This window comes from Diceros bicornis, chromosome 3 (assembly GCF_020826845.1).
Source record: "Diceros bicornis minor isolate mBicDic1 chromosome 3, mDicBic1.mat.cur, whole genome shotgun sequence".
Taxonomy (NCBI): Eukaryota; Metazoa; Chordata; class Mammalia; order Perissodactyla; family Rhinocerotidae; genus Diceros; species Diceros bicornis.
The window spans coordinates 9888618-9901132 of NC_080742.1; the positions used below are offsets into that span (position 1 = coordinate 9888618).

The 12515-nt window shown below is 37.6% G+C and overlaps 1 protein-coding gene across 1 annotated transcript in view; it reads right to left on the reverse strand.

Annotated features, from left to right (window-relative positions):
• Nucleotides 1-686: 686 nt before the first annotated feature.
• Nucleotides 687-12515, reverse strand: part of NME8 (NME/NM23 family member 8) — a 49815-nt gene continuing 37986 nt past the window's right edge. Inside the window, exons 11-16 of the mRNA XM_058523090.1 lie at nucleotides 6973-7117; nucleotides 6193-6300; nucleotides 3472-3623; nucleotides 2459-2603; nucleotides 1615-1853; nucleotides 687-973 (exon numbers count right to left, since the gene is read on the reverse strand). Coding sequence (XP_058379073.1) covers nucleotides 1616-1853; nucleotides 2459-2603; nucleotides 3472-3623; nucleotides 6193-6300; nucleotides 6973-7117 — 788 coding nt within the window. The 3' untranslated portion in view covers nucleotides 687-973; nucleotide 1615. The remainder of the gene's footprint in view (nucleotides 974-1614; nucleotides 1854-2458; nucleotides 2604-3471; nucleotides 3624-6192; nucleotides 6301-6972; nucleotides 7118-12515) is intronic.

Consider the following 12515-nt stretch of genomic DNA (forward strand, 5'->3'; position numbering starts at 1 on the left):
TATGATATTGTATAGTAGACATAGGAAGACAGAAATCAGCAAAATGTCTTTATATATAAACATTGATACACACACACACACACACACACACACACACATATATATATACACACACGCACATATATATGATGGTTTAGAAACTTTTAAAACTGAATTCTCTTTTTTGCTTCCTTACCTCTGATTTTGAAAAATCCTACCCATTTTTCAAGATCTATTTCACTCCTTTTCTTCTCCAGCTGCTACCCATCAAACATACACCTGTCGATTCAGCACTGAATTATACACTAATTCAAAATCCTCTACATTGTTCATAATGCTTGCCTCATCAAAAAGGGGAGGGATCTACAGATGTTAGGATAGATCTATACCATATTGCTAATAGAAACTATAAACAATGTAGTTTCACTCACCTCCTCCCCAGTCATTCATCATGGACATGTTTAATAATTTACTATTTTATGGTGGTTATAATTAGGTATTGTTTCTGTGAGTTTTGTCTCCCCATTAGATTTGCATTTCCCTAAAGGTAGCAACCTTCATTCAACCAGTTTTGTGTTAACCAAGAACCCACAGTTCAAGCAGACATACAATACATATTTTTCCAACATAAGTGTTTATGGGTTGTTGCAATCATGCCTTGGTCTACACTTGAGTCAGACTTATGGAATGAGCTGTACTGTGCCAGAATTTACTTTTATTTTATGCATCTAATATTTTGATACAATGTTCTTATACCTGGAGAAATCATAGCCTAAATGACAATATTAAGGGAACAATGTACTCTTCTCTGCCTAAGGAACCTGGTTGGGTGTGGAGAGGTTTCTCACTTCACATCACTTTCTCATTATGCTCGGGAGATTGAGTCTCATTTTGGCTCATCCAGCAGGGGACAACACTCCACATGTGAAGAAACTGTACAGCTAAATTCAGGTCAGCAGCCAGAGCCAGACAGGTGTACTTTTGTGGCCTTGCTCTTTCAAAATAAAGAGGAAAAGTCAGTTTGATGGGAAAAGTCACCTGTCTTACACTCCATCTCACACGTTGCCCAGGAGAGAAAAGTTTTCAAGTTTTCTATCAACAGCTAAGCAGACTCAATCCATATACACATTACATAGCTACCTCTTCCCAATAAGTACCTCTTTGCCAAAGAATAGAATGATTGCCTTTTACTCTATGATTTCTAGTATTCTATTATATTACATTATCATATAGCACCCCCAGGTGGTTAGTAGGTTCCAAGTGTCTAAATACTTAGAGAACAGAGTTGAGGCTGCTGAAAGAGACTTTGGCCATTTAAATTGGAGAAGTGGAGGGAAATCAAGGAGAGGGACTGCATGAGACTGCATCATGGCAGATGGCACAGACAGCTTGAGACCAAGGCTTGCAAACCCAAGAGTGTCTCACTTGCCCCACTGTTTCCCAGGGCCCTGGCATCTACAAGACTTGGCTTTGAGGCTTCAAGGCTGCTATGGAGTAGCATTGCGTGTCTGGCAGGAAATAAAATTTGACTCAGAAATATGGGAAAAGTTCTGGTCTTTCCAGGACAGCCTTGTCCTAGGCCCAGTCACTGTAACAAGCAAAGAAAAGAAAATAATAATTAAAGAGGTACTGTACTTTAGTTTTCCTCAGGATTCTCAGGAACAAACTCTTCAAAAAATCTACTAATGGTCTCCGTTGCCTCGTAGGTATTAGATGATCCATGGACAGCATTTTTCAAAACACTTCTTCCAAACCGGGCTCGAATAGAGTCTGGGGACAGTAGTTTTGCTTCATCTGGGTCTGTGGGACCCATCAATCGTCTCCATTCTGAAACAGCATTCCACTTGGTCAGAATCATGACCAGAGACGGACCCCTGCAAATAATAATGCTTTCAGAAGACCTGGGCTATTTACAAGTCTAGAGACTGCATATCTGGCTAAAGACAGAATGCCACAGCTTCATCCAGAGAACTCCTCTTTATTCTTTGTCCTTATCAGTGTGATTTTGTGCTTTTTTTTTTCATTTCTCCCTCTTCCAAAACGTTTTTGTGCTAGAAGAGTGCTGTAGTCTAATTTTAGGGATATACGCCAGGCACTGTTCCAGGTGCTTTCAATGTATCAATTATTTAGGCCTCACAACAAACCTCTGAGGTAAGTACCGTTATTATCCCAATTTACAGATAAGGAAACTGAGACACCAATTAAGTATATTGGCAAAGTGGGGATTTAAACTCAGAGAGCCTCTATATCTACTGTGAAGACCTAAAGAAACAGGAAGAAAAGAAGGAAGGAAGGAAGGAGAGGAAGATAGGGAGAGGAGGAAGTAAATAAAAAAGGAATAAACCTCAAATATTAATAGGGTGTCTTTTCATGAATGAAATTAGACTAAATGTTTTAATTAATTTTTTTATTTTTCAAAGTTTCTACAATGAACATTTACTACTTTTATAATGTGAAGAACTGTATATCAGAAACTTACTCAGATAACATTTCCAATATATCTTTATAAAAGTCTTTTCCTTTTATTTTTGAATAAATTATCCCTACTGGCTCTTCAGTTAGCAGCATTTCCTTTATCTCTGTTATATCAAATCCAGCCTCTTTAATGAGCTCCAAGATCTCCTCTAGGGAAAACAGATATGAGGTAATCCTACAGATTTCCTCCACTTTTGCTCCATATTCAATTAGATTGAAATAACTATGGAAATGAATAGTTTTACTTGCACACTCTGGTTTAAAAAACTAAAACTATGTTAAACTAAATTTAATTTAAAAAGCACCAGATTAGAGGCCAGCCCGGTGGCGTAGCAGTTAAGTTCACATGCTCTGTTGTGGCGGCCCAGGGTTCACGGGTTGAGATCCTGGCCGCGGACCTACGCACCACTCATCAAGCCATGCTGAGGTGGCATCCCACATAGAGCAACTAGAAGGATGTACAACTATGACATACAACTATCTACTGGGGCTGTGGGGAGAAAAAAGGAAAAAAGGAGGAAGTCTGGCAACAGATGTTAGCTCAGGGCCAATCTTTCTTAAAAAAAAAAAAGTAATTAAAAAAAAACAAAGCACTAGATTGACATTCAGAAGAACTTTATTATGTTAATGTAGATCTTCAGTCTCTGAGATCCATCTTTCCAAGAACCATCTGAAACATCTAGTGGACTATAGAAGGGGGAGAGGGGTGATCTGCTCCTATGCTAAAAGTTAATACGTGTTTTCATCTCCATGCTACAAATGCCAAGGAACTTCTTGCCAGATATGGATGGAAGGGGAGAGCCAATGTGAACTCTTCTCCCTGAAGAAGGAGGGCACCACTGAGGAAATAAAATTAAGTAAATCCTGTCAAAATCTCACCAACAGCCGAAACTTTGAGGGCTACATTCTTGAGACAAAGGTGTTCATTGCATTATTCTTTCAACTTTTCTGTAGTTTGAAAATTTTCACAAAATTTGGAGGAAAAAAATACATTGGCTTTTATTTTTAAATATTTACCTCTTTGTTGATGTGTCACATGAGGTTTAATCAGTGCTAAAGTGCTTTGAGGAGGAAAGAAATACTGGATTTCCTTTTCAGCAGCTTCTAATGAATCACTTCCATACAACTGGTTGATAGGCAAACTTGCCATTGCAAATTGTGCACATAAACTTTGAAAAAGAAGTGAAGTTAAAAACAGTTATCCTATAATATAATATAACATAACACACAATGTAACACTATTGATATAAATTGTTCAAAAGTTAGCAAGAATAGCAACTCCTCCCTGATCTAGGCACTGCATGAAAGGGAACAATTACAGAGTGGCTTGGAGCATGCTACCTCCTTCCAAGGAGGTAATAGTCATTAGGAAGAAAGGACATGAACATGTAAATAATCGTGATAACGGATATTGACAGATAACCGTGAAAGAAGCCGTGGATGCCTTGGTGCAGTGAGAAAGCACAGACTGTGGAATCCTGGCTGTACCACTTGCTAGCTGTGTGATGTTGGGCAATTACTTCTCTGGGCTTTAGTTGTCTCAAATATAAATAAGATGATAAAACCTGTTTTGGAAGGTGATTTTGAGGGTGTAATCAGATGACGTATTTGAAATATATGGTACATATTAAGCTCACAAGAAATATTCCTTCCCCTTCGTTTACCACTAAATATTATCAAGCACTTAAGAGGGCATTTGTCTCTATACCAAAGATACCAAATTATAAACACTGAATCCAGGAGACAGTGCAATGGAACCCTCCAGGTGAGAAAGTGCAGCAATAAAAGAGGAGCATGCAGGACGGCTTTGTGTAAAGAGGCAGGAGTGATGTTGATGTTGGGTTGGGTAGTTTATTTTGGTTCTGCTTTCTTGATGTTTTTTCAGTTACTCTTCCTCTATCTATCTCTGTATATTTCAGTAGAGGAGAAGCTCATCGTTCATTTTATTTTCTGTCCTTTACACACAGCCCTGAGCAACCAGCCCACAAAATCCAGGCATGGTGAATAATACCCCTTTCTGTTAATAGACTAACATTACTGGAAACTTGGCATTATTGCCTTTCTGGTTTCAGTGACCCATTCAGATTTCCTTTATGCCTTAACCAACTTGACCTTCCCACTTGGCCCTTGGCTCTTCTCACACTTCTGATTTGAAAATACTTGCAGCCCAAGACCCTTGTAGACTGAGATTGCCAGGGATGGGGTATTTGCACAATGAATGATGAAAACAACCCAAGCCAACCAACCAGCACTTACTCCATTCAATGCAGAGAACTGCAACCAGCCCTCTCTTATGCTGTTAGACATGTTTATTGGAAAAAGTGTGTGTGTGAGGTGAAGGATGGGATAAAGGGAATAAAGGGTGAGAGGGAGGGGTTGCTGTGTTTCTCTTTTATGCAAGTGACCATATTTCCAATTAAGCAAAGCAGATACCCAAGTGCAGGAAAAGGGCAGAGCTCTGCTTAATGAGTTATTTCTAAACCAACCTGAAAGAGCTGGGTGGAACCAAGAAAATTGGAAAGCGGGGACCAATAAAAAATAATGGTCAAGATTAGTTATGAACTTGTGGCAACATAGGGATCATAAGGCTCTGGATGAGAATCCTCACTATAATAGTGGGGTGGAGAGAGAGTCTCTGAGTGCCTTCGCCTGGAGACAATGTCTCTGTGCTGGTGCACTACCTCCACACTTGGAACCACAATTTCTAGAACAGTGCGCCTACAGGCATAGGCCTCATGTTGATAGGAATTTTTCTCTCTGATGCCATGCATTGCATTCTATGCTGCATTTCATTAAGAGATTCCACGATACTCTGCTCACACCACTTACATGGTGTCCAACCATATATCGTTTATGGTAATTGTCTGGCACAGGAGTAAAGACATAAGTGAATAGGGCTATATAAGGGGTAAAATGAGTCCATTCAGGACAAGCCAGATTCCAGATATCCTACCCAAAAGAAACCATGTCAGCTTTCATATAAGTGATGTTTCATAAGTACTGTTATTTATTGTGTCAACATGTATGTCAAGTTTACTGTGCCTGATAAAGCATCTCTATTCTTGCTCACTTGAAGGGAGGGCCTTTCTTCCCCTGAATTGAATCCCACCCTGAAATCAGCACAAAGAATTCAAGTGAATTGCAATTCAGTTTGTTTCCAGCAAGAGATACTATCCCTATCCTCCAGGCAAGACCAAGCCCAACAGCTAAGATCAAAAAATGTTTAAACAGTGCAACATATGTGCCAGGGAACATGCCAGGTGTTGAGCTGATTACAAAGTTTAGCTGATTTCTAAGATTCATCAGTAAATTAACTAAATGTTCCCACCAGATTGTAGACTACATAATAAGTTAGTCATCATTGTCTTGAAACTCTTACAATTAACTGAAGAATCTGCAGCTGCCACCACACCCTTCTCAAAGGAATTTCTCCTGAATAGCAGATGGGTTGGATATTTCTGCCAAGAGATGAACTTTTGGCTGGATTATCCAACACTACCCATTACTTCCCAGCCCCAAACCAAGCATCCTACAACCTTCTCTTGCAAAGCCTTAGCCATATTCAGGCTGGCGTTGGGCTGGGCCCTCCAGTCATAAGCATTCCATGCCTTACCCAGGAAAAGTAACTTTCCTCAGAGCCTCCCTTGCACTATAGCTGTGGTTCCTGTATTCCATATCCAAAAAGAAATTAAAATGGTTCCCATGAAGAAAGTTTGGGACCCATGACATGAATCCTACCTCTCTGGAAGACATTTTTTGGCTTCTTCAACATTGCTTGGTCCAATTAACACTTTCCAGTGTTGTAAACCATTGTCTCTTAATAAAACAAGGGCTAAAGATGGACCACTGTTAGAAAAGAAAAAATAAAGTTAATAAAAGTATGGCTCAGTAGCTAATTATATATAGGTAATAAAAGTATATTTGTTAAATAGACTAAAAAAAGTCAAAAATAATCCTTTTATCAAGAGTCTGAACTTAATTTCCAGTGTACTCTCAACAGCATATCTATAAAAGGTTGCAAGCAGAGAAAGGAAGGGAAAAGAAGGGCCTTGGTTCTGATAAAGTTGTTCCTATATTGTTCCCATACGCCTGTTCATTTACATACCTTTGCTGGATTTCTGCTCCAGCTGCTATTTCACTTATTCTTCTAGAAATCTGACAGACTTCTAGCATTTCATTTCTCTCCTACGACCAGTGATCTTTAGGATTACCAAAGCCCTTGAGAGTCAGAAAGTTCTCTGCTTGGACTTGATGTTACACACCCTGGATTTCTGGCATTCAACTCAACTGGACTAAAGCAACTTCACCTTTCCATTGCTCTACTAACATTCTAGGAGAACTCAAGAAGATGGGCAGTTGAGCAGAGAATCAAGTTGAGAGTGAGATTGGCAAAGAAGCAGACTCAGCCCATGTTTACAGAATTGAGAGGGATAGCAACTTGAACAGGGCAGGGTTAAGAGATTTAAATGATTGAAAAATAAATCAGACTGTGCTTTCCAAACCTGAAATCTACTTTACCTCGTCATGTTTCCTATAAGATTTTCAAAAAAATCTTCACTTTCATATTTCTTGCACAGTGTTTGTGCTTCTTCTTTGGATAATACTATTTGTCTTTGCATCAGTATTTTAAAGCCTTCATCTTGAATAATATCCAAAACGTCCTCTAAATGAAAAGTCACATAAGTTTTGGTTATATTGGTTATATTGTATATTGGTTATATTCAGAATGTATTATCACGAGTATAATGCTTTTCATTCTCATATGAAATTTAAAAGTTTGCAAAAATAGCTTATTAGATTTTAATTTAAGGTGAACAATATTCTTAATATATCAAATTATGATGCGATTTCCAATTTTTCATCACATAAGAATAATACACGCAGACACAGAGGCATCTCATTAGTAAACATTTTCTTCAGCTGTATGCACATGTATGCATGTGTGTACAGACAGTAACCAAAATAACCAACACAATTATGCAAGTATTTGTAAATAATTTTTATATTCAATAGCCTTTATTTTATTTGGCCCACTTGTGGAGAAACGAGTTGATTGGATATCCAAAAATATTTCTCAACCTCCTTCTTTCTTGCCTACTTCCCACTGTAGAAGCCTAGAATATGCAATACTCACTTCTCTACCCTCCTTTTGGATAGCATGGCAACATGGCCCAGATGTGGCTGATGACATATTAAGGATGTATACTGCAGATGCTTCTGAGAGAGTCACCCAGGGAGAACCTCTCTGCCTTACACCACCTTCTGCTTCCTGTTCTGGACATTTGAGGGACATGATGCTTGGAGCTGTGAGGTCATCTTGCAACAAAGAGGGCAAAACCAAAGCACGAAGGCTGACTCAGCCCACACAGCACTAAGCCCCTGATCAAGGCGAAAAACGCATCCTCACTGATATATTACCTCTCCCTTGTGGGGCATGAAACAAAGTTAACAAACTAGAAATAACCAGTCAATTGTCAGGAAAGAGTAAAACAAACAAGGAATTGTACATGTTAATATAGTTTAAGCAATAATTTGCTTCAGAACTACCTCACAGACAAGAGAAAGAAAAAACAGAATATTTATATAGTTCTTGAAATTAAAAAAGGTGTAATTCTTAGAGGAGACTGACGATTTTTAAAATTTTTGCATTACTAAATTCAAAAAAATGTTTCTCATATGAGAGTACCTAATGGCAAGGGTTTAAAAAGTGACAACTAATCCACAAACAATTTGCATATGATGGCTTCTTGTAATGACCCATGAGAAAAGCTAAGGAAAAATATTCAGAGAAGGTAAATTTCTATAAAGCTAAAGAAACTAGCCTTAATGGCAGAGTGGGTGGATTGATGTCCTCAAGAATGCTCTCCTTAGTTTGCACTCTCTCAGTTAGGTGATCCCAAGAATTATAATCCAGGCACATAGAGGGTTCTTGGTATCCAACTACTAAATTGAAAAAGCATGGGGAAAACCATTATTCACAAGATGCTAATGAGTTTCCTTGACCTCACTACCAGAGGATTAATTTCCACTTCAAAGTCTGATATAGATAGATATGATAGGTATGATAATGGGCATTTTATTTTGTTGCATAGTGTCCTTGAGGATTTTCAGACATCATCTCAAGTATTCCAGTGATGCCATTTGATGCACATATTCAGTGACAGGTATGGAGATGCAGATCTGGGTCCCAGATAAAGCATCTAGTAGTTGCATGGACATTTCATGGAATAACCTGATCCATAAAAATCATACTTTAAAGCCCAGAGCACCTTGATATCCTACTTCTCATCAATCACAGACAAATTGCTAAGTAAGGTGGCTAGTAATCAAATAAATGTGTAAAAATCAGTTCATTTTTATGTGTCTATGCAATCTTGAAAAAAACTGAGCAAAAAGAAAGGGAAAAAATTCTATAATTATCTAAATGAAACAAACAAAAACTGAATTATCTACAAAGAAACAAAAACTAGGCTGAAGCAGACTTTTCCTCTGCAATACAAAAGGCCAAAAATCAGTGGACCAAAGTCTATAGTTCTGGGGATGGGGGACTTATAAAAAAGAATTGTATAGTCATGTAAGTTTCCGTTCCTATGTAAAGGTAATAGAAAGACATTCTCATATATGGAAGGGCTCAGAAAACAAAATAACTAAGCACGTATCTTTTATAAAACTGTACTTAAATATAAGCTCCAGACAACTGAGAAATAAAATATAATTAAGTGATTAAAAAGTGAGAAATTAATGGAGCTAAAGAACATGGAAAGTATGAAAACCAGTCTATATAAGAAAAATTCTAAATAAATACATCTATTGTAAACCTGATTATAAACAAAATGTAAATTGCGAAATATCATCAAAAGATAAGACACGTATTGTAAAAGTAACTTAACAACCACCATCTGTACTAAAACTTCAAACAACATTAACAAAAACAAAGGGCACAGAAATCACAAGTGGGTGGTGCTGAGACTGGGGAAAGGAATAAAACTCTGCTAAACCTAAAACTCTTTCCTGTGCGATGGAGGCTTTGGGGGATATCTCCATTTTCAGGAGGTTTCTTTGTTTTGATTTTTCTTTTTCCCTCTCCTGGCCCTGCCCTGAGGTAATCCCAGCCACAAAATTGTACTCCAGAGGTAGTGGAGGCCCTGCAGACACCTAAAACTCTGAGAAAAAAAATCCTTCCCTTTGACCAGTAAAACTGCGAAGAGGAGCCTTCTGTGGCCCGAACAGTGTAGGAGAAACCCTGTTAGTTTTTTCTCTCCCGCTTTTTTCTCACCACTTCAACCTGGAGGCAGTCTCAAATGTGGGAAGTGCACAACAGCACAGGGATGCTGAAACCCCAGATCTCCAGCCAGAGAACCAAGAACAGGGGCCCATGAGGTAGATCCAGAGCGTGTAGGGTTTGGAGAGAGTGATTCCCTAAATCTGTGTTTGAAGCAGTGGACTCACCCCAAGCTGTGCATCCACCAGGTTGATCTGAGGAAATATAATAGAGGCTTGAGAACTGAACTATGGTGTACACTACTGCCTAGGTCTTTGACTGATCGAGAAGTTGTGCACAAATAGGGCAGTCCAGAATAGCATAAGAAAGCTTTGAAAATAGAACTGACATTGGAAATAACCACAGAAAGTGGGCTGGGACATGTGGTCTGAACCTAACCCGACTAATTGACTGCTAAAACAAACAAGCAAGAAATCAACATTCTCCAGAAGATTTTAACAAGATTCAGAGTCTCATAAGGTAATATCAAAATGACCAGGGACCAGGATACAATACAAAATTATCCAACCTATAAAGAAGTAAGCAAATCTCAACAACTCTAAAGTAAAAATGCAATCAACAGACAGCAATCCCTAGATGACCTAGATGTTGAAATGTTCAGATAAATAATTTAAAGCAGCTATTATAACTATGTTCCATGAGGTAAGGATGAACATTTTTGAAATGATTGATAACTATGTTCCATGAACTAAGGATGAACACTCTTGAAATGATTAGAAAGATAAAAGTCCTCAGCAGAGAAATAGAAGATATAAAAATGAACCAAATGAAATATGTAAAACTGAAAAATATAACAACTGAAATAAGAACTTCACTGGATGGGCTGAATGCCAAAATGGAGATCACAGAAGGAAGATTCAGTCTTAACATTAAGCTCAAACAATAGAAATAATCCAATCAGAACAATCCAAAAAAAAAAGTGAAGAAAGCCTCAGGAAACTGTAGGACAATATCAAAAGATCTAACGTGCATATCTTTGGAATTCCAGAGGAGTGGAGAAAGAGTTAGCAAGGAAAAAAATATGTAAAGAAATAGTGGTGGAAAATTCCACCAATTTGGTAAAAGACATTAATTTACAGATTCAAGATTTCAATGAACCCCAAACTCAAACATAAGCTCAAAGAAAAGTATGCTCAGATACATAATAATAAAACTGCTGAAAACGAAAGTTAAAGAAAAAATCTTGCAAATAGACAAAAAGCGAAAAAGTACATTACATATAAGGACACAATGTTTTGAATGACTATGGATTTCTCATTAGAAACCAGTGAGGGCAGAAGGCAGTAGTACATTTTTAAAGCACTAAAGGAAAATAACTGACAATCCAGAATTCTATATCAGTAAATATCTCCTTCAGGAATGAAAGTAAAGAAAAGACATTCTTAGATGAAAGAAAACTAATAGAATTTGTTGCCAGCAGACCTGCTCTAAAAGAAATGCTAAACTTCTTCAGGTAGAAGGAAAATGATATCAGAGGGAGACTTGGAACTTCAGAAAGGAAGAAAGGGTAATAGCAAATATCTGGGTGAATAGAATAAAATATTTTCCTTCTCTTAAGTTCTTTAAAATATTCATCATTGTTAAAAAGTAAAAATTACAATATAGTTTGCTGGATCAATATATGTAGATGTAATATGCACAGAAACTACAACAGATGGGAAAAGCGATATGCGGTTATAAGATTACTACATTACACTTGAAGTGGTAAAATATTAACTCTAAGTAAAGTTAGGTAGATATATTGAAATCCATAGAACAACCACTAAAAAATATATAAAAATATATATAGTTAAAGAGCCAATATGGTCATGCGTCACCTAACAACCAGGATATGTTCTGAGAAATTCATTGATAGGTTGTTTTGTTGTTGTGCAAATATCATAAAGTGTACTCACACAAACCTAGATGGTATAGTCTACTACACACCTGAACTATATGGTACTAATCTTATGGGGCCACTGTCATATATGTAGTCTGTCATTGACCAAAACATCAGAAGGAGGTGCATTACTGTAGATAAATTTAAATGGAGCATTAAAAAACTATTTAAATTTCAAAAGAAGGCAGGAAAGAGAAAATAGGGTAGACAATTCCAAAATTTATCAATAAAGACATTTAATGTAAATACTATTAACATAGCAATTAAAAGACAAAGATTGTCAGAATGGATTTAAAAAAAGATGACTATATTCTGTGTTCACTGGAAAGAGAAATTTTAGGAGATAATGGAAATGATTCTGAAAAGCTAGATGCAAACTGCAGAGAAGACTAGTAGTCCCAGAGGAGATAAAAACAATGAAAAGCAATTGTGCTTTTCGCCTCTTTTTCTTCTATTATGAATGAGAACGTGTGTGAGGATCCGATTTCAAAATTACCCAGAAAGCTTCGGTCTGAGGATATGCCTTAGATGACAGAGTTGCTTGGAGGTGATACACTGATCTGAGGCTTCTGGCCATATGAAAGAATCAGGAGGACTGCCTGAGGCAGCATCCAATAGAGGCCACTCCGGAACCAGATGCAAATGCTTCTGACATCTTTATCCAACATGAATGAGGCAACAGTCATCCACCAACTCATACTGAAGATAGGCAGTTTCAATTTTCATCTATCATCTATGGATTTAATGCTTGTGACTTATTAATGGGATGTTCTTTTCTAGGGACTTTTTAGTAGGAGTGCTAGGAAATGAATTAGCCAGAACATGTCTGTTGCATATTTCAAAATTTCTTAGGAGTGCTGGAAAGGGGTGGGGAATGGAGATGTGCCCAATCACATGAAA